At 39.9% G+C, this 23,361-nt stretch overlaps 1 protein-coding gene across 7 annotated transcripts in view; it reads left to right on the plus strand.

The window, feature by feature from the left end:
* Positions 1 to 23,361, plus strand: part of GRM7 (glutamate metabotropic receptor 7) — an 843,273-nt gene that overhangs the window by 644,441 nt on the left and 175,471 nt on the right. For all 7 annotated transcript variants that reach the window (XR_013960786.1, XM_080671907.1, XM_080671909.1 and 4 more), the window contains one exon: positions 2,687 to 3,622. Coding sequence is in view for 6 of the 7 variants with exons in the window: in XM_080671907.1 (XP_080528033.1) it covers positions 2,687 to 3,622 (936 nt within the window). In the remaining variant the exon portion in view is untranslated. The remainder of the gene's footprint in view (positions 1 to 2,686; positions 3,623 to 23,361) is intronic.

Raw genomic sequence — 23,361 nt, forward strand, 5'->3', positions numbered from 1 at the left:
ATCAGTCAATGCAGTGTTTGTAGTTACAGTTCTTATTTATTTGAGTAAATTTAGTGGGGGGAAGCTGTTCAGCATTGTAGGCATTTTATTTTAATCAAGGGGAACTAGAAGTAGTGAGCTGGCAACATTTAAAATGGACTGTGGAATATGACAGAATGATTATCTGTGCCTATATTTGTCTGATCCCTACATCTGTTCCCAAAGATCAAGTTTAATCATGGCATATTAGTATCCACTCATGTTGGAATAGGCAACCTCAAGTTTAGCTAATAAAATTCACTTGCAGCTTTTAAATTTCTCTTATTAGCCATGTGTAGGACCTTTTAATTTGACATTTGAAAAAAATTTGTATTAATAGTAATTTTTTTAGATTCCAGGTTACAAAATTTCACATTTATAAAGTGAATGTGTGTCTTTTTCTCTCTTATTACAAATGATTTCCTTAATTTTATGAATTGGGGATGGCTGCCAGTGACTCACTTCCATTAAAATGATGATGTTGAGAGAAAAAAGTATTGATGTTTTATATTTAGTTAGATTTATTTTATTTATACTTAGATTTATTAGTGCTGACTTGGGTTTTGTATTCAGGCAAATGAGTGCATATGAGTCATCTGAATATTCTTGGGCCTCTGGTTAAAGTCTAAATTCAACCATTGCAAGGATATGATATTTTATGATGTTTAAACCCTAAGCCATATTTTTTTCAGAGTTAACTACATTGATTTAGATTTTCAAGGTAGTTCTCATTCAAGTTTGATAGAAATATCACACCCCGCTATAAATTACATCCTATTTAACACAGTAGTGAAATTCCGATGAGCTATGAATTAATTTTCTTTCCCCCTTATCTCTTAAAATTATTTTTATCTTTTAAAAAAGCCTCAGACTTTCTAGTATCTTTCTCACCTATTTTTGGTTCAACTGTATTAAAAATTCAATTAAGTGGGCATGGGGAATATCAGCCAAATTTGTTCATTGGAATTTAATTTCTTCTCTCATTAATTTGCTAGGTGTATCTTTTGCAACTTGTAGATGCTGAAATTATTTATTTAGTACATATAATTTTTAGGACACTTGGTTGCAAGTGATAGAAATGCTATTTAAAGTGTTTCAGCATAGCAGGATTTATTAGCTTACCTAATGGTACAGCCTCAGGAATTCCTGCTTCAGGCATAGCTATATCCAGTGGCTCAAACAGGCTCAAGAGTAATCTTTGTCTTCAACTCTCCTCATTTCTTTCCTTTGTGTTCCCTTTTTTCCCGACAAACTTCTTCCTTCTTGTAGCCATAAGCACCAGCCAGCATCCCTACATGCTGGAAACTGCAAGTCCAACAAAAACAAAGATTTTTAATCTGTACAATCTCAGTAAAAAACATGAAATTAAATCCTGTGCCATTCCAAGGTAATCCCATCCCTGACCCAGGCTCTGGGAAGAGAAGGTATCAGTGGTGGATGAAGTGTGGTCCCTAGAGAATGCCCAGCAACAGCATCTGAGATTTCGTTGCAAACACACATTCTCGGGTCCCATCCCATACCCAGGGCATCTGAAAATTAGAAAGTAGGGCCAGCATACTGGGTTGTAACAAGTCCTCCAGGTGGGTCTGATGCACACTCAGGCATGTGACCTACTGTGGTCTACTCACTGGCCACGCTTGTGTCCTGTGTGCTGCCCCCGGAGCTTCAGTGTAACTTTCACAGAAAACACAGAAGGGAGCTCTGAGAAAGTGGCCTCAGGAAAGCAGAACAGTAGCTGCCATTCTGGCAAAGCCGAGCAGTATCCACCACCATGAATTCCAGCCCAATAGTAAAGTGTTGTATTGCTAATGCCATTATTTCTCAGAACACTGTTGATTATGGATTCCCTTCCAGAAAATCAATATTCTAATTAAGCAAACACTTGTCTATCCTCTTCTAAGTTAGAGTGTTTTCGTTTAATTTTCATCTCCAAATAGGTACATGGCCAACCTTGAAAGGTTTCCAGACCGTATTATTTTCTGATCAAATGCTTCCTGACCTCTTAGGATATCCCCCTCTAGAATTAAAGCCCTCATAGTGAGGCTTTTCACTCCTGGGTGATAAATGAAATGAAAGGCTGACTCTGCTTCACAATTTCTCAATGAAAATGGCAGTGATGCTACAGAATTTAAAATAATTTTAAAACAAATTTTAAAGCACCTAATAAGGGAGATGAATGTAGCCTTTTATATTATTTCAGAGTGTGTGTGTGTGTGTGTGTGTGTGTGTGTGTGTGTGTTTCTTACTGTGGTTTGAGACATTTGCATTTATCCTGGAGAAGGCGGTAGAGAGCATGTGGGTATTTCTCAATTTATCTCATCATAGGACTCCCCAGGGCGCTTGTTAAAAGTAAAGATCCAAAGGCTCTTTTTCAGGATATTCTTATTTGGGAGGTCAGGGGTGGGGGCAAGGAATTTATATTTTTTAAAGTTGCCACAGGAATTTCTTAGAATCAAGTATGTTTGGAACATACTCTCCGACTACGTGAATGGTGAGGATGTTGCAATGGATTGGTAGGGAGTCAAATCTTGGCTGTAGATCCACTAGAGGAGTAAATTACATGACCTCATCAGGTGGTCAAATACTTCTCTTATGACTGTTCGCTGCTATTGTTCTTTCTCTTTTCTCTCCAATAATGCGCTGTTGCATTCTATTCCTTACGCTGCAGATCGAGGACATGCAGTGGGGTAAAGGGGTCCGGGAGATCCCCCACTCCGTGTGTACTCTGCCCTGCAAACCCGGCCAAAGAAAGAAGACCCAGAAGGGAACTCCTTGCTGCTGGACCTGCGAGCCTTGTGACGGCTACCAGTACCAGTTCGATGAGAATACGTGCCAGCATTGCCCTTATGACCAGCGGCCCAATGAGAACCGGACTGGCTGCCAGGATATCCCCATCATCAAGCTGGAGTGGCATTCCCCCTGGGCCGTGATCCCTGTCTTCTTAGCGATGTTGGGCATCATTGCCACCATCTTTGTCATGGCCACTTTCGTCCGCTACAATGACACGCCCATAGTCCGGGCATCGGGGCGGGAACTCAGCTATGTTCTGCTGACGGGCATCTTTCTCTGCTACATCATCACTTTCCTGATGATAGCCAAGCCTGACGTGGCGGTGTGTTCCTTCCGGAGAGTGTTCTTGGGCTTGGGGATGTGCATCAGTTATGCAGCCCTCTTGACAAAGACCAATCGGATTTATCGCATATTTGAGCAGGGCAAGAAATCAGTGACAGCTCCCAGACTCATCAGCCCGACATCACAGCTGGCGATCACTTCAAGTTTAATATCAGTTCAGCTTCTAGGTGTTTTCATTTGGTTTGGCGTTGACCCACCCAACATCATCGTAGACTATGATGAACATAAGACCATGAACCCTGAGCTGGCCAGGGGAGTTCTCAAATGTGACATCACAGATTTGCAAATCATTTGCTCGTTGGGATATAGCATTCTTCTCATGGTCACATGTACTGTGTATGCCATCAAAACTCGGGGTGTCCCAGAGAACTTTAACGAAGCCAAGCCCATTGGATTCACTATGTACACGACATGTATAGTATGGCTTGCCTTCATTCCAATTTTTTTTGGCACCGCTCAGTCAGCAGAAAAGGTAAGTGAAAATGCACCCTACACCATGCATTTCAAATGTGTTCCTTTTTGTAAATATGGAAACAAAGTTAATTGTATAGAGCAAGAGGTTTTATATATGCAGAATGGTATTCCTAAGAGTAGAGAAATCCAAAATGAGCAGCATCAAAGTTACAAAAGTCTATAACCTACAGGGAACCTTGCTATATTTATGCCACTTGGAACCAACCAGTGGTAGATTTTTCCAGCTACTTTATTATAGAATTACTCAATGTAGCAAGAGATTATCCAGTTTGAAATGATCTAGTCTATCTAAATTAAACCTTCCTATAATTAATTCTCCACTCTCTCTATTTACACACATATTTCTAAGGGACAGGAGAAGGGGGCCACAGTTCCTCATCCTCCAGGATAAGGATAGTCATTCCTAACTCGCTCATTCTCTCTTAGTGGCTCTTTACGTTGTCGCTGTGGATTGGATCTAGTACGTGAGCTATACAAACTATTAGAGCTGCTCAATTGCATGTTTGTGGGGATGGATATATATATATATATCATTACCTCTTAACTGTGGGGATACATTCTTATATATGTGTTGTTTGTGTTGTTAGGTATATTAATCATATCAAGTGCTTCAGAGTGATACTAGAAACTCACACACACACACACACACACACACACACACACTAGAACAAGTATCTTCAAACTGTAAAAGTTCAAAGTTTTCCAAATTAGTGGGCCTTAATATTATGTTGGTCTTAAATATGGTCACTGCACATGATCCCCACCTATAATTATAAGTTTTTATGCATCTGAAAATTAGGCAGCCCTAACGTGTTGATTCTTAGTGCAATTTACGTATGACTAGCTTCAGGTTAGACATGCATGTAAATATGACAATACTAAGGTAATGGTTTTGGGTGTATGTGATTCATACATCTGACTTCTATACCCATCCCCATCTGGCTATAATTTTGTGTATATGCAAATTGGGCAATTTGAATATATTGGTCTTAAGATGTGGTGTCCTTCCCTCAGTGAAGGCAATCTGACATGTTGATACAGCTGAAGCCAGAATTGAGATCTAGAGTCATAACTTGAACATTCTGTAGGAGAAAGCATAGTTATAGTTTGATTAGAGGCTAGGATGTTGGGGGTCCAGCCTGATCCCATGTTACTTTGGAGAAGTCTCTTAAACATTCAGGGACTTAGTTCCTTAAGTGGGGCAAACAAAGAGTGAAATAGGATTGTCTACAAATTTCTTAATCTATTAGTTGAATCTGATTTTTTTATTGTTACTTCTGTTCTCTGTTTCATTGTGTAAAGGATTCATGGTATTTTTCTGGTTTTCCAATTAAGAATGTCTTTTACCTATATTGTTTGATTCAAAAGCTGTAAGTTTAAACTGTATTTCTTAAAGTGAACATCTCATGAAACCACGCAGAATTCTAAGCTAAGGACAGTGAATGGTTCCAGATTATGGTTTTAGTCATAAAGTGTCTCGAAGGAAGTTCTTCTAAAATATATGCTCAATGAGCATAATATGTATCTGATGGTATGTTTCAAATTCATAATGCATGTTTACTGTCTGTGAAACCAACTTGACTTTCGTTTTATTGCTTCTATCTATCCCTGAGCCAAGGGGGTAGTAAAATATGAGTTAGGGTAGTGAAATGCCATAGAGAGAAGAAGGAAAAAAAATGTCTCCAAATGTATGCAGGTAAGTCCATAACCATTGAACTTTTTATGGGGCATGATGTGCACATCCAAGCCTGTGGAGGTAATGATCATTTTCCTTATGAAAAGAAACACAACTCCCCATGCATGAGGTTAGGAAACATTAAGTCCTTTTCTTAAAAATTTATTCTTGAGGAATATAAAAGGGAGGAATAACTGTGGTTGTTTTATAGATGAGTCTTTTTGTAGTACATGTTTGACGATCTATGTCTCTACCATGTAATTTGTCATTTCTATCCATTTCCAGTCATGACTATGAATCTTTTCAGGAAGGTTAGGGGGTATAATTTACTCATTAAAAAACCTGTAAGTGATACAAAATTTTAGGAATTGAATTCATTAATTCGAGTTGTTCTAGAAAATGTGCTGGTAGTACTGGGCTATAGGAAAAATGAAGCTTTCTTCAAGCAATGAGCTTTTTAATTCTAAAGTTTAGATGGCACATATTCATCTTTGTATACCCTTAGTGGGTTATGCTGTTCTACATGGTTGATTGGCACAAAGGTACTGAATTGTCAAATGGGAATAGTGAATTGTTATATAGAAATGCACACACCTCAATAATAGGCATATGACTAGACAAGCATGAGTGATCAATTAAAAATACAGGGTGTTCCAAAAAATGTATACACACACTTTAGCAGCTCAATTTTGAAAAATGAAATATGTTTTAATAAACACTCACTGCCTTTATAATTATTCAAAGTATGTGTATACCTTTTTGGGGACATCCTATATTTAATGGACATAAAACCATGGACTTTAAATTGTGGAAGGTGACAAATTGCCAAATGCAGCGAAGAGGTCACAGCAAAAGGCATTCTTACCAAGCTAGCAAACATACAGAATCACAACCCCTCCTTTTTCGTTTAGGTTTAACAGTTCTGTTTCAAATTGAAAAATTTCATTATAATGGGGGGGGGGAAACAATTAGGCAGTGAATTCAGTAATAACTATTTACTGTTTCAGGAAATTTAATTTATTTTGATTATGCTATGTATATCTTTGTGAAATTTCTCATCAGTTGAGTTTATTAGCACAGCATAAAGTATGAGAAATGTTCTTTATTTCTTGCAAAACATCAGCCTCCATGGTTTATTTTTCCTGAACAAAAGTTGCATTTTCGAATTCAAGTCTCAGCCACTTGAAGGTATTGGGGAAGAGAAAGGAACACAAGTAATCCACAGAAGAATTGTTGGGCAAGGCTGAGAGTACACTGTGGCAGAGGAGGTAAAATACAAGTCAATGCCACTAAAGGAACAATTCCTTGAGGTTCTCAAAGGGCTTTATATACCTGAAGGGGGAACCTCAGGCACAGCGGGTCATCAGTGAAAATCTTCTGGTAGATAGTTGAATGACTAAAACAGAGTCCCATTTTCTTTTCTGTATTGCAGACTCTCGAATCTTCACTTAGATCATTGATGTGGTCGCATTTTTCTGATTTATCACTTGCAGGAAGCTAATGTTGTTTCCAAAGAGGCTTGATTTATATATAAGGTGTCAGTTGTTCACACCTGGGGAATTCTGGCAAACAGACCTAAAGCCCCAGATCAGTTTGTAATTATTGGATGTTTGTGTCCAAGGCCGGATATTAAGGCTGGCTGAATCTGCCTCCCAGTACTTCAATCCCATTGTTTGTCTGGTAATCTCCCACTGCCCTGTCAAAGTGACTGGGTTGAAACTCCACGGCCAAATTGCCTTGTTGATGAGACCTGGGTTGCTGCCTGATGCTGGACCAAATACCAAATGAATGGAGCACTTAGTTTTAACTCAGAAATCATATCATTCCCTCTTTGTTTAATGTTTCAGATCCTGAAGTTTCTGGTGTATTTTTTTTAAAGACACTTACCCGAGGCAAGGAACCACACAGATGTTTCTAATTTGTGTAGCAAAATTTGCTTTAGTTTTTAATCCCCCTTTCCCAGAATCCTTGCTGGATGGGTGGACAGGGATAGGGGTAAGTGTTTTATAAGACCTTGGATCTTTTATATTAGTTTTTAAATTGGGACATTTCCTGGTTACAGTGCAGTGGGGAATAGGGTCAGAATCTTCAGCTTTTCCAATATTGAAAACCTGGCATAAAAAGCTAACAAACAGCAAAGAGAGGCAAACTGTCGACCCAGAAATTGAACTGAAAACTCTAGGAAAGCTGTGTCTGAGAAGACTTCACTGCCTGATTCCAGGTTAAGAGCTGTGTGGATAATTGATACATATGCTCATTAAATGTTGGGTCCTCATACAGAGCTCTGCAAAATGGAAGGGCCTATCATTTCATGTTGTCACAGAAGGCAGTTCCCACTACAGCTGTTGGGAAGAGAAAATGCAAGGAAGTGATTCCTTTTTTTTTTTTTTTTTTAGCATGGCCTCGTTATTTAACAGGTGATTTTTACATGCCTGTTACATGTCAGGTCCATGGACCACAACACCTGCAAATCACATCACTCCCTTTTAAAAATAAATCCTCCAGTGGCTTCCATTGATATCATCATCATCATCATCATCATCATCATCATCATCATCATCATCGCCTCTCTGCCACCATTGGCATGATAATAGTGTTTAAACTCTTCCCTAGAGCCTATGAGACTAAGATCAAGGGTCATAAACTATGGGTCACCAGCCAGATCTAACCAGCTGCTTGTTTTTATAAATAAATTTTTATTGAAACACAGCCATGTTCATTCATTAACATACTGCCAATGGCAGCTTTCAGGTTACAATGGCAGACTTGAGAAGTTGGGGCAGAGGACATATGGCTTGCAAAGCTGAAAATATTTTTAATCTAAATCTTTACCAAAAAAGGTTGTTGTCCCTGTCTTAGGTGAACTGCTGCTTCCTACATCTCTGAGGCTCATTTCTTTTGCTTCTCCTTCTCCTTCTCATTGACTTTGCTTCAGTCTTGGGATTTTATTTATTTCTCTCAGCATACTGAGACAGTTTCCTTCCCAGGACCTTTGCACAGATGTGCCCTCTGTCCAGGATTTTTCACCCAGAACATCTCAAACTGCCTCTGTTATCATTCAGATCTCAGCTTACAAAGGAGTCTTTTAACTCTCCTCCATCCAAGTTAAAGTTATCTCCACCCCAGTTAAGTTGTGTTTCTGACTGTCATTATCCATCACTAACTGATGTTGGTTATATATATTGTATCCTCATAAATGTAAGTATCTTGAATGCAAGCACTTGGGTCAGTCTGGTTCTTTTCTGGATCCCTAGAGCCCCAGCCAGTGACTGGCCTTAATAAGTATTCAATAAATCTCTGTGAGATGAATGAATGAATGAATGAATGAATGAATGAATGAATGTGTTGTAGAGTAAGATACAGACCCTGCCATAAATAAATAGTTTAAAAGCACAGAGAGCCATATAAACTAATATCTGTGAAAAGTGCTATAATATAAAGCCATATGAAAGTAGGATTATAGTGATAAATGAAGGAGATCAGTCTTGGGAAGAGTTTATCTATAAAGACTACACACCAGATTGATCTTCAAGAATGACCAGGCATTGTTAGATGGATAAACTTTTTAAACTGAATTAATTTATTGTGAAAGTGCTTTATTAAAATTGATTTGCAATGAATCTATAAAAATGTCCAATCCCACACCCCAGTTTTAGTCTTCAGAATAGTAATTATGACAAAAAAATCCATGGTAGTGAATGCATGAAAAAATGGATATTCCTAGGAACTGCAAATGGATGTCTATACTGATCAAATCCTTTTTTGGGGGGGAGGGTTGGATTTTTAAAAAATTGTAAATATTTATATCTCATTTTCCTCAGTTGTATTGATATATGGTTGGCATTGCATTCGTTTAAGGTATACACATTTGATATGCTCATGTATTGCAAAATGATTGCCACAGTCAGTTTAGTTAACATCCATCAACTCAAATAGTTTTCTTTCCTTGATGAGAACATTAAAGATCTAGTCTCTTAGCAACTTTCAAATATACAATACAGTATTGTTAACTATAGTCACAATGCTATACATTACATCTCCAGAAATTATTTATCTTAACACTGGAAATTTGTACCTTTTGACCCCTTCCACCAGTCCCCAAAACCTACCTCTGGTAAACACCAATCTGTTCTCTATTTCTATGAGGTTTTTTTTGTTTGTTTAGATTCAATATATAAGTGAGATCATACAGTATTTGTCTTTCTGTATCTGACTGATTTCACTTGTATAATGCCCTTGAGGTTCATCCTTGTTGTTGGAAGGGTTACATTTTTATAGCTGAATAACATTCCATTGTATATATACACCACATTTTCTTTATTCATTCATCCATTGATGAATGGGTAGGTAGTTTCCAAGTGCTGTAATGAATATGGAGGTATAGATACCTCTTTGAGATAGTGATTTTTGTTTCCTTCAGATATATTTCCAGAAGTAGAATTGCTGGATCATATGGTAGATCTATTTTTAATGTTTCTGAGGAAAGTTCACACTATTTTCCATAGTGGCTGTATCAATTTACATTCCCACCAACAGTGTACAAGGGTTCCTTTTTCTCTACATTCTAACCAACGCCTGTTATTTGTTGATTTAGTAATGATAGCCATTCTGACTATTGTGATTTTTCCCTGATGATTAATGATGTTGAGTATGTTTTTATATATCTGTTGGATATCTGTATGTCCTCTTGGAAGAAATGTCTATTCAGGTCCTCTGACCATTATTTAATTGGATTGGTGTTAAGTTGTATGAGTTCTTTATATGTTTTAAAGATTTAACCCGTATTGTATGCATCCTTTGTGAATATCTTCTCCCATTCAGTAGGTTGTCTCTTTGTTTTGTTGATGGTTTCTTTCACTGTGAAAAACATATTTAGTTTGATATAACCCCATTGTTAATTTTTTCTTTTGTTTTTCTTGGTTGAGGAGACATATAAAAAAGATACTGCTAAGAGCAAAGTTATGACTTATTGTCCATGTTTCTCCTAAGAGTGTTATGGTTTTAGATCCAACATTTTTCTCTTTAATCCATTTTGAGTTTATTTTTGTATATGGTGTAAGAAAGTAATTCAATTTCTTTTCTTTCATTTATTTGTCCAGTTTTGCAAACACCACTTATTGAAGAGACTGTCTTTATTTCATTGTATATTTTTGCCTCATTTGCTATAGATTAACCATTTTAAACAAGGATTTAGTTCTGGGCTCTTGATTCTATTCCATTGGTTTATATATCTGTTTTTATGCCAGTACCATACTGTTTTGATTATTGTAGCTTTGTAGTATAATTTGATATCAGGGAGCCTGATACCTCCCACCTTGTTCTTTCTTGAGGTTTTTTGGGGTCTTAGGAGTCTTTGTTGCTCCATATTACTTTTAGGATTAATTTTTCATATTCTGAGAAGAATACCATTGGTATTTTGAATCTGTATATTACTTTAGGTAGTAAGGACATTTGAATAATAATATTTTTTTCAATCTGTGAGCAAGCTATATCCTTCCATTTATTTGTATCTTCTTTAATTTCTTCAGTGTCTTACAATTTTCAGAGTGTAGCTGTTTCCTCTCTGTGGTTAAATTTATTCTTAGGTATTCAATATTTTTTGATGCAATTGTAAATTAGATTTAAAATCCTTTTTCCTTCTGATTATTTGTCATTGGTGTATAGAAACACAACATATTGCTGTATATTGACTCTGTATCCTGCAACTTTACTGAAGTCATTTATTAGTTCTGTTTTTTGATGCAATCTTTAGGGTTTTCTTTATATGGTAATCCATCATCTGCAACTAATGAGAGTTTTACTTCTTCCTTTCCAACTTAGATGCCTTTTATTTCTTTGCCTTGTCTGACTGTTGAAAAGAAGTAGTGATAGTGAGCATTCTTGTCTTGTTTCTGACCTTAGAGAAAAAGCTTTCTCAGTTTTTTTACCACTGAATATGATATTACTTGTGGGCTTTATTATATTAAGATATGTTCCTTTTATAGCTACTTTGCTGAGAGTTTTTCATAAAAGGATGTTGAATTTTGTCAAATGCTTCTTCTGCATTTATTTGAGATTATTACTTTTTGTTGTCGTTAATGTAATAGAACATATTTATTGATTTATGGATGTTGAACCATCCTTGCATCCCTGGGGTGAATGCCACTGGTCACAGTGTATAATCCTTCAATGTATTGTTGAATCCAGTTTGCTAATATTTTGTTGAGAATTTTTGCATTTATTTTCATCAAGGATATTGGCTTGTTATTTTCTATTCTTTTGTGGTTTTGTGTGTTTATCCAGTTTTCTGTTTTTGACAGTTTTCAGTTTCAAACATTCATTTCACAAATATTTTTTTGAAAACCAACTATGTGCCAGGTACTTTTCTTGGTTTTGGGGACAGAACAAAGAAGCAGACAAATCTCTACCCTTATGGAATAACATTCTGGTAGTACAATGAGACAAAATGCAAGAAAAAAATGGGGAAAATATAAGAAGAAATGGGAGAAGCAAAGGGGGTCTGAAATAGACATTACAGGGGCCTCTGTTTTAGATGGGGGTGGTCAGGGACGCCTTCTTGGAGAAAGTACTTTTCAAGCTGAAATCCGCATAAAATGACATAGCAGAGGGCAAGTCACTCAGGTGAGAGTGTAACTGGCTTGATAAATATAAGCTGGGCCAGGGAATTTTTGTGCATGCAGGTATTTTTAATTCATTCTGAGCAAGATGGGCGAATAATAGGGAGCTTCAGAGCCTGATTTACGTCTTAGAAAGACAACTTGGATTTGTTGTAAGGAGAAAACTGTAAGGGGGTAAAAGCAGAGTAAGAGAGACCAGATAGAAGTTTTATAAGCATCTACACATGTTATAGAACTCCTGATCCAATCCATAGAATGAAAAAAATCTGAAGCAACATGAAAAAAACTATAGCAAAATTGATTTACTCACAACATAAGCATCGCATCTTCCTCCCTTTGGGGAACCCATTTTATCAGATCAATTAGCTAGGCAAGGTTCTACAACTTCCTTGAAGTAAACAAATCCTATAGGCAGTGTTCCTGGACTACAGATCCCAGTTCCTTCCTTCTTTCAGAAAAGATGTGGCTACTTCAGGCTCCACCCACCTGCCCAGTGGCCATCTGATATAGTTCCCAGAAAACTAATGAGCCTCCCAGGTTTCTATCTCCCTGATTTATTCAGGACATTTAACAGAACACCTTGGTGTGCCATATGCCATGAATCGGGATCACAATGGAGGACTGTATCCTGCACAGTGCCAGGGGCTGCTATTCACAAAGACTGGGAGCCACTTCACAGCCTTGTCTAGTGCATAGCCTGCACAGCTGTACCTGTAGGCTGCCACTTGCTAGGCACTGGGAATAGAGACGATGGAGATATAATTTTTTTAGTTAACCAACAGCCTAAGTTATAGCAATTGACCTTGTCTTGTCTTTTGAAGGTTTCCTATTCTTATCAACATCTTTCATGTAGAAATGGAAGTGGCTAGTCTAACTGCAGGGTATGTTTCTAAAAAGGCAGGACTTCTGAACCTATCTCCCAGAAAGCTTCTGGCAGTATTCATTCTGGAAACCTATCAGAAGCATTGCAGATCAAAGCAGGTAGCAGAGGTGAGCTGCAGCCAAGGCTGATTTGAGATTCCAGACGCTTTTCTGAGCACCATCTGGGCCTCTGCTGAAACATCTGCAGTCTCTCCTCAATGCTCAGAGCCCTCACACCACAAGCAAGATGAATGAATGGTCTAGAAAAAACCAGCAGATGGTGAATTGCCTGACCTGCCATGGGGTTAAAAGTGTCAACTCAACATCACTGTAGAAAGGGGGGTGGAGGGTAAAGTTGCCTTCTAGCTCCTGACCTTCCGTGTACGTGTGTGTGTGTGTGTGTGTGTGTGCGTGTGTGTGTACGAGTGTGTGTTTCTGACCTGGACCAAATTTTCTCATCATATATATTCTGGTACCTTCTATTGCAAAGAAATAATGTAGTCAATTGTACTTAGGAATACCATCTTTGTGCCTGGCACTTTCTAGGCCTTGGGGACAGTGACCAAATTGACAACATCAGTGTTTTCAAGAAACTTACATTCTAGTGAGAAAAAATAATCAACAGATAATTTTAGGTAGTAATATATGTCCTGAAGAAATGAAAACAGGTAAATTGAAATAGAGAACAGCTGGAAAAAGTACCGAATCTACTCTAGATATGGTAGCCATGGAATGCTTCAGTGAGGAGGTGATATTTAAGATGAATTAGTGATGGGAAGGATCCAGAGGGCTAACATGATCTGTTAAACTCATTCACACTGAGGTGCCAGATCCTTTCCTTTAGCCTTCCTCTCACCCTTCCATCTCCTGTTCCTTTATTAGTCAGCTTTGTTGGGTAGGTGGGTAGGTGGGAAACGATCAACCAAAGAACTTACATGTACATATGCATAACCCATGGACACAGACAATAGGGTGGTGAAGGCCTGGTGTGGTTGGTGGGGGCGGGCTAGAAGGGGTCAATAGGGAAAAAAGGGGGACATATGTAATACTTGCAACAATAAAGATTTTAAATACACACACACAACACACATAGAGAAAAACCTTTTAAAAACGTAAAGACCAGTCTTAGCTTGTAGGCCATATGAAAGTAGTCTGAGTACAGGGCAGATTTGGCTCAGGGCCTTAGTTTTCTGGCCCCTGCAGTCTGTTGGACTGGTCAGTTATCTTCCTTGACTAGAATTGAACATACTGGTTTTAGCACCTCAATTCCTGTGGCTTTTGCCTATGTGGAGGGTATTGTATCTCCATCCAGTGAATGGTGTTCATAGTAAGGCTTCTGATCCAGGATCCCTTTGTCCTTGGCGTGGCTCAGCTTATTTTTGTTTGTTTTCTTACACGAGGATGAAATGTAAAAGTATATTATTTGCTGGATCCATGGATGGACTTAGAATTGCAACTTTCAAAATACATCTTATGGTGCTGGCAGATACAGGAGTGGAGGACACCTAGGATAGAAAGCCACACACACCACATGTGAGGGGAAGGAGCCATTCTGGGATGGACAACAGAGCCTTGTTGTAGCTGAGACAGCGAGGCTCCACTTCCTAATTCCATGGAGAGAGAGAGAGAGAGAGAGAGAGAGAGAGAGAGGTTTGTTCTCTGGAAGGCCAGAAGACAAATTCCCTTGACCATTCATGCAGGGTTTAAAGACTTGTTAAGTTTGAAATATACATGCAAATCACAACCTTGTCTGGATCTCAGGATTCTGTTCTTTATTCAGCATTATCTAACATATCACCGATAGGAGAACAATGCTGGGGACCTTAGTGGGGAGGAGCAGTGGCCACATAATGCCTGGGCAGATGTCAATATGAAGACTTGCATTTGTCAGTACAGGCTAGGGCAGCGGTTGCCGCTCTGTTGGCTAATGAGTTTGCCGACCACTGACCTAGATTCTCGATTCCAATAATTACAGGCTGTGTTGTTCCTTGTGATTAAGCCCCTAGGACAGTGGTCGGCAAACTCATTATTCAACAGAGCCAAATATCAACAGTACAACGATTGAAATTTCTTTTGAGAGCCAAATGTTTTAAACTTAATCTTCTTCTAACGCCACTTCTTCAAAATAGACTCGCCCAGGCCATGGTATTTTGTGGAAGAGCCACACTCAAGGGGCCAAAGAGCCGCATGTAGCTCGCGAGCCGCAGTTTGCCGACCACGGCCCTAGGGTATGACGCAGTCAGACAAATCCCCATATTCCAGTGGCTGGAGACAAAGGAAAGTGTCCTGAGGTTGGGCAGCTATGTCTGTCCTCTAGCTATGCTCTCTGCAACACATGCTTCTGAGGTTTCAGTAGCAGGGGAGGAGAGAGAGAGATGGGAGATGTCGGGGAGTCCACAGACATTTCCTGAGCACTGTCTGTGCCGCAGCATACACGGTCGCCAGCAACCTGCACTTTGGATCACACAGGCACATTCAGCTTACACACCCCACCCACTGATAGAGCCTCCTCAGTAAGCCACAATGCCCCAACCCTTATAATAAAGGAAAGAAACTTTATTTAAAACAATTGTATAAATGATCATAAAAGGGGTCTCGATCATGAGCTTTGGTTACAAAGGTCTTGAAGTTGTCCTTCCTGTGACATTAAGTCATACAGGACTTTTTCATCCTTGGAACCATTGTAAAATCCATTTAGTACAGTGGTTCTCAAACTTCCTAATACCGCGACCCTTTAATACAGTTCCTCATGTTGTGGCGACCCCCAACCATAAAATTATTTTCGTTGCTACTTCATAACTGTAATTTTGCTACTGTTAATGAATCGTAATGTAAATATCTGTGTTTTCCGATGGTCTTAGGCTCTACAGCAGCGGTTATCAACCTGTGGGTCGTGACCCACAGGTTGAGAACCGCTAGCAGGGTCGCCTAAGACCATCGGAAAACACAGATATTTACATTACAATTCATAACAGTAGCAAAATTACAGTTATGAAGTAGCAACGCAAATAATTTTATGGTTGGGGGTCGCCACAACATGAGGAACTGTATTAAAGGGTCGCGGTATTAGAAAGGTTGAGAACCACTGATTTAGTAAAATCCATTTAACCCTTTGCTTAAGCTTCTGAAAATCCTACTGGCAATTCTGGATTGAACAAGGCACACTTCAGAGTGGCCTAGACACAGATACTTCTTGGAAAAAAAAACAGCATTCCCATCAGTAGTGATATCCCCAGAGCTGACACTGGTGATGAACAGGGGGGCAGTGCTGACCTGAAACGTGAATCTGTCTTTCTAGAAGGGTTACACACTTGGATGCAGTGAGACATCCGGAGTTCATGAGGGCAAAGGGCAAGGGTGCAGGGACCTAATTTCTTCCTTCTTAAATCTTCACGAATGCCTCTTGGAAGAGAATCCCTACTCATAGGATATCTGAACTGGAAGGAACTGTGGACATAATCTAGTCCAGCCCTTTCGTTCTACAGATGAGAGAAGAGACTCAGATTTAAAGTGACCTGCTAGGGGCCCATCATCAATGGCAGCATCGATTTCATTCAGTGGGATGCATGTAAATTACCTTTCCCACAATACACTGATTACATCTCAATATCTACATACGTGTTCTTTTCACTATTTTAGAGGTGCTTTATGTTGTTGTTTTTTTATTATAAATTAATGTTTACCGTACAAAATTAAGCACTTGGAACTTTAATTATCCTTTTGTTCTTTGTTTTTAACAAGACACTGAAATACATTTGCTTCATTCACACTGGTTATTGTGCATCCTCGGAGAGTTTTTGAGCACCACGTGGTGATAGGTGGTGAACATCTGTTTAAACTTCAGTTTCTGCGTCTCGGTGAGTGGTGAGAAATCTTGCTCCTCAGAACATGAGTGTTCAGTTTTTGCATTGACACTCGGTGTGGGAGCTTTAGGCTGACGCAGGGACAACTATGCTTGTTTCAGTATCAAAGGACGGAGGCTGGCTCAGTGACCAGCAAAGCATTGCATAAGGAAGCAGTCTTTATGGAAGTGATGATGGAGGAGGGATTGTCAGAGAGTAACTGACATAGGATCTCGGTGGATCAGCGGCCACCTGAACCCATGAGGCCCTAGATAAAATTGTCACTTACCTGCTGCTGAGGGCTAAGTTTTCAGATCCTAACATATAGGGGTTGTGAGGGTTTCCAGTGAGGAGAAAAGGAGTGTGGAGACCCTACAAAAGTCCCTCTCTTTTATTAACTGTCCTATTTTCTTAGCAACAGTTCAAGCACACAGTCCTTTAGTATCATGTATGCAAACTGTCTGGAAAACTAAAGTTTTTTTCTAAGCTACTGAACTGCCCAGAAACATTGCCCTCATAGAGGTACAACTGCTGTCTCCAGGGACGGAATCCATTTTCATAGCTAAGTTGTTCCAAAGGCACACAATGGCACCACGATTTTTATGCTTCTTATTGTTGTTGGGTTTTTTTTCAGGGATACTTAAAAATCAATTTATTTTTATTCTGGTGTGTACCAGGGGTATAGTGTTTGTTAGGATGAAAAAGCAATTGTAATTTAGTGGGAAATGGATTTTCTTTATCACAGAGTAATGTAGAATATATGAGAGACACACCAAATAAAATTCTCATTCTCGATCCCAGGGGTTGAGGTGGGGAGATGGGGCTGGCAGTCGGACAAGTTTAGATTTTGATAATTCTGTTTGAATTTCTCCTTAGAGCTCTTAGTTGTCAATAAAAGCTCCTGGTAAGCAACACAAATGACCTGGCTATGCCTGTGCTGTTGAGCTGGGTGTTCCGCAGCAGCAGCATGCAATGATTACAGTTAAAGGACCAGGGCTCAGGTCTAGCTCTACCTGTGTGGCTTCTAGCAATTATTTCTTCTCTCTGCACATCAGTTTCCCCATCCATAAAATGCATGTAACATCATTGCAAGCCTCTGATTCTTCAGTTAACTGGGAAAATATCTTATAATTTGCCCATATCCTCTCACCGAAGGTTTTTTTTTTTTATTATAATCAACTATAGATTATAGTGTCCCTGGGGAAAATTCTTGTTTAACTGAATTGATCAATAGACCCATTCATTTCAAAAACTGTATCTACAGTTTCCTTTCTATAGTTATTTTATTGCCATTTCATGTGCTATTTCAGCTCATTCATGTGCTATTTCCTTATTACAGTTATTTTGGTATGCGTGCGTGCGTGCGTGCGTGCGTGTGTGTGTGTGTGTGTGTGTGAGAGAGAGAGAGAGAGAGAGAGAGAGAGAAACAACTCTTTTCCACCAAAGCAACCTCAATCATATACCTCTTTGCCATCACCCTGTGATCCAACCACACTAGCCTTAGTCCTTAATACTTCCCATGTTTTGTTCTGCCACAGGGTCTTTGCACATGTTAAAAAAAGTCACAGATATTTTATTGATTTTTTTTTACAGAGAGGAAGGGAGAAGGATAGAGAGAAACATATGCCACTATAAAAAAGAAGGAACTTTTAACATTTGCAACAACTTGGATGGAACTGGAGAACATTATGCTAAGCAAAATAAGCCAGTCGGAGAAAGATAAATATCACATGATCTCACTCATATGTGGGATATAATGATCAACATAATTTGATGAACAAGAATAGATCGATCTAGAGACAAATGGTGGTGATGGGGGCGGTTAGAGAGCAACCAAAGGACTTATATGCATGCATATTAGCATAACCAATGGACACAGACACTGGGGCAGTGGGGGCTTGCCCGGGGTGGGAATGGCTGGGGGGTGGGTGAGGGGAAGTCAATTGGGGAAAAAGGAGACATATGTAAAACTTTAGACAATAAAAAAATTGACATAAAAAAATCACAGACATATTCAAACCATGTTATACTTGTTGCAGCTACCTCAAAATGTCATTTATACTCATCATTGCTTCAAAGTTATGCAGGCCATTAAACCCATTGCTTCTATCTTGTTATTTAAGGCATTAACAAAGAAGCATGTGTGTGTGTGTGTGTGTGTGTGTGTGTGTGTGTGTGTGTAAGTCACAATGTCACAATTTTTAATAGCAATTTGATAACTGTATGTTAACATATCTGGCTTCATTTGTAATGTTATGTATCTTATCCTAGGTAATCCTAATATAAAAAAAAGCCAGGGCCATCATGACTGAAACAACCAGCTGGATGACCAAACAGCAGGCTGTGTGGGGCGACCAGGCTGGCAGGGGGGTTAGTGAGGGACGACCAAATGACTGAACAGCAGGCTGTGTGGGGCAACCAGGCTGGCAGGGGGGTAGTGAGGGACGACCAAACGACTGAACAGCAGGCTGCGTGAGGCAACCAGGCTGGCAGGGGGGTTAGTGAGGGACGACCAAACGACTGAACAGCAAACTATGTGGGGCGACCAGGCCGGCAGGGGGGTTAGTGAGGGACAGCCAAATGACTGAATAGCAGGCTGTGTGGGACGACCAGGCCAGCGGGGGTGGGGGGACAGTTAGGGGTGACCAGGCCGGCAGAGGGGGGGCAGTTGGAGGCAACCAGGCCAGCAGGGGGGGTGGCAGTAAGGGGTGACCAGGTCAGTGGGGGGGGGCAGTTAGGGGCAACCAGGACAGCAGGGGGGGCAGTAAGGGGCAACCAGGTCAGCGGCGGGGGGGCAGTAAGGGGTGACCAGGTCAGTGGGGGGGCAGTTAGGGGTGACCAGGCCGGCAGAGGGGGGCATTGGGGGTGACCAGGCCAGCAGGGGGGGCAGTAAGGGGCAATCAGGCCAGCAGGCAGAGGTGGTTAGAGGTGATCAGGCTGGCAGGGTGGGCAGTTAGGGGCGATCAGGCAGGCAGACAGGTGAGCAGTTAGGAGCCAGCGTTCCCAGATTGTGAGAGGGATGTCTGACTGCCGGTTTAGGCCCGATCCCTGGGATTGGGCCTAAACCGGCAGTCAGACATCCCCCGAGAGGTTGTCCCAGGTTGGAGAGGGTGCAGACAGGGCTGAGGGGACCCGCCCCCCATGCATGAATTTCATGCATCGGGCCTCTAGTATTCTAAGAATAGGTCCATAGGTTCCCCCAGACTTCCAAAGAGGCCTTTGGTACCCAAAAGCTTGAGAACATCTGTTATATGTTATATGTTAGAGAGCTGGGCCTGTATCTGGTTTTGTGTATCAAAGTCTGTGGCTGACTGCAGGTGCTACATAAATGTTTGTTGAGTGAATAAATGCAATGTTTGTTGAGTGAATAAATGCAAGGTTGGAGGTGATAAGCCTCCATTCAGGATCTAGTTACTTGACTTAACCTGGGGACGATCAGTTCTTGGAGAAGAGGTACATTATGCCTGGCATTTAATTAGAATGTTTTGGAAAGCAAAGAACAGAAACCTGACTCAGGGTGCTTGGATACCAAGAGGATGTGTGTTCATGAATCCAGTGGTGGTCAGGCTTCAGGCACTGTGTGGTTAGTGTCTCCATGAGTCATCAAGAATTCAGGTTTTTTTCTATGTCTCCATCCTACTGTCTGCAGTCACGCTCACAAGATGCCACCAGTGGCAACTGAGGCCACGTGCTTCTCAGTTTCTGTTCAGCTACCACAGGACATAGAGTCTTCCCTTCAATTTCATTGAGCCAAATTAGAATGACTCTCATTCCTTGGACCAGGAGTGGCGGCCAGGGGACTGCCACGTCCTGATTGGTAAGACTGATCAGTGTCCATCCTGTCAGCCCAAGTCGGGCAGATTAAAACATGTACAAACAATAAGCCATGCTGGTAACAGGCAGGGAGAAGTGCTGGGGAGGCAACCAGCAGGGCCAGGGACCCACATCTCCTTAGGGAAGCTCATCAGAGGACACGTATCCGCAGAAAAAGAAATCACTGTGTCTGTTCAGCATTTATCTCTGGGAAAGAAGATAAGGGGAGAGCAAGTATGTAAAGAGATAATATTTATAAGCAGACCTGCTTTTGGTGCCTTGAGAGTGGAATTTCACACAAGCACGTGCAGGGAGGTAGCAGCATTCCACTCCTCTGAATTACCCCCTCATCCCCGCCCGAGCCAGGTGGCACACTGTGAGTTGGCTTTACACACTGTGAAAGAAAGGATACAAAATGAGCACCAAGATTGAACACAGTTCTCTTCTGTTTTGTCATATTTTATTCTTCATATTCATTCAGCATCCATCTCTCTGATTATCATCTACAGAAGAGATAAAAAAGAAAGAACTGAATGTCAGAATGTTTCTCCCTGTAATTACTGACAGATTCATATGCCTACTATCAGAAAGAGAGATACTATCTCACAGAAGTAACAATTCACATCTCTCCAGCACTGTCCCTTGTGTCCTGCTTGCTTTCAGCATCAGGGACTACTCACGCATAATTAGCCTTCCATTGATTTCCTGAGATTTGAGCTCTTGGAATAGAAATCTTTATGAAGATGCAATTTGCCTGCTACTGTTCATAATAAAGAAAGTTATTTCACATGAAATTACATTTTTGTAAATTAGAATTCTCTAAGGTAGGCTAGCAGTCAATGTGAAATTCTTTGAAGCTGAAGAATTTCATGCTTTGAGGTTTTTAGCAGAAAATTAGGGTTTTCTGCCATACCTACCACCTATGAGTAATCCAACCACCTACACTGTTTCCAGAGGCTTGCTGGCATTTGGATATGAGTTAGTCAGTCAAGCTTTTAAAAGGTGTAACTTACTCTGATAAGCAAAGCACCTATTGCCTACAGGGTGATATCTTGTGAACTGATTGTATTGGTAAATTGGACGTAAAATCGCAGCCATGTGATTTCTGACAGGTCTATGATGTAGACTCTACTTCTGAAAGAAATTCTGTCTCGTTAGAACCACCATTGAAGATTGCCCTAATAGCCACATATGTGTTTTTCAATCAGCCTATTTTTAGTTGGTACAACAGAGCTCAGGTTTCTTTCCCAAAGACCTGTACATACACATGTTCAAGGGCAAACCTTTACTTGTTTAATGAAAGAAAAAAAATCAATCTATCTGCCAAATCAAAAATCTCATCCACATATCTGAAGCTGCTTTTGTAATCTGGGAAGGGAAGGTTATCACTGGTTAACATGGCATGTACCTTATTGGAAATTATTTCTTTGCTTTTCTAAGTGCCCCCAGCCCCAAATTTTCTACTGTTTTATTATATATGTCACAAAGATCAAGACTTCTGATAAGCCACAAATAACACTAGAATTCTAAAAGTTATCTTTCTAGGTTCTGCTACCTCCCAGAGAAAACTTGTGCAAGTGAGTTTATTTCCAGAGCAGCAGTTCATAGAGATGGTGTCTTGTATATATCTCATAGCACTGTCACCTTTAAATGCACTATGTGACTTATCACTTAAATTCTATCAATTGTTCCTCTCCCTCCTTTAGAATGTAAGTTCTAGAATGATAGGATTTTTGTTTGCTCCTCACTACTGCATTTTTCATAGGTTTCAATCAAGTAGGGAGGTGGGATGAAAGTTAATTTGGTACTATTTAAAAAATCCAACTTTGCAAGCAATTATTTTAAAAATGCTAATGCACATGTTTGAGATTTTATTATATAACTCATAACACTGTGATAATGAGGGCACTGGGAAGATTTTTGTAACCAATTCAAAGAGCAAATCAAAGAAGCACAAATTCATATACAATTAAGAAAAGTTGAAATGAATATGCAAGTAGACAAAAAGTTGGTTTTTGCCAAGGGGTGGGCAATTCAACTCTTGGACATAATAGACAAAATGTATCTGTTTGACTACAGACAAAGGATTACTTTTCACTCCAGTGAGTTAACTATAAAGTAAAGAGTATGACATAGTTGAAAGGCTTCAAAGGGTAACATTGCTTAATAAGATTATGTGGGCTTATTTCTGATACAGATCAGCGAATCTAGGATGCCTTGCTCTAAAATGGACATCGTTTTCCATTGGAAACATCAGAATCATTTGCTTGTTCCCAATTTTGTATAGTCTTCCCAGCTTTTGACCAATAGTAATCTCAAAAAATAAAGAGATTACTTTTATTTAGAAAATAAGACTGGTCTCAGTAGCTTGGTTTGGTTATTTACATAGGTGCAGCAAGTATTAATTTGCTATCTAAGTCAGCTTAAGTTGGCTTTGCTGGAAATTTCCATAAGAAATCTCAGACTGGGCTTTGAAAGTCCCTAACATTTGCCATTCTGAAGCTAGTAGGCCATGTCCAAAAAATCTACCAGATTTCCCTGCAGTATCTATAAATTTGGGTTTCTCTCTACTCAAGTCTCCCAAATTATTCAAGTATTTTTGCCTTGTCAGAAAGTGATATTCTTTACCACCTGTAATGCTGAGCCTCTATTATGCCAGGTACAGGCCAGTGTTCTTGTGAGGGCTCCATAAAAGTCAGGTTTTTAAAATTAAATGTATTGGGTTGACATTGTTTAGTAAGATCATCTAGGTTTCAGGTATACATTTCTGTGATACCTGATCTTCATATTGCATTGTGTGCCCACCACCCAAAGTCAAATGATCTTCTGTCACCATATATTGGCCCCTTTTACCCTTTACTCCTCCCCTACCCTCATTCCCTCTGGGAACCACCTTACTATTGTCTATGTCTAGGAGTTTTTGTTTGTT

The sequence above is a fragment of the Plecotus auritus genome (genome assembly GCF_963455305.1).
Source record: "Plecotus auritus genome assembly, chromosome: 6".
NCBI classification, from domain to species: Eukaryota; Metazoa; Chordata; class Mammalia; order Chiroptera; family Vespertilionidae; genus Plecotus; species Plecotus auritus.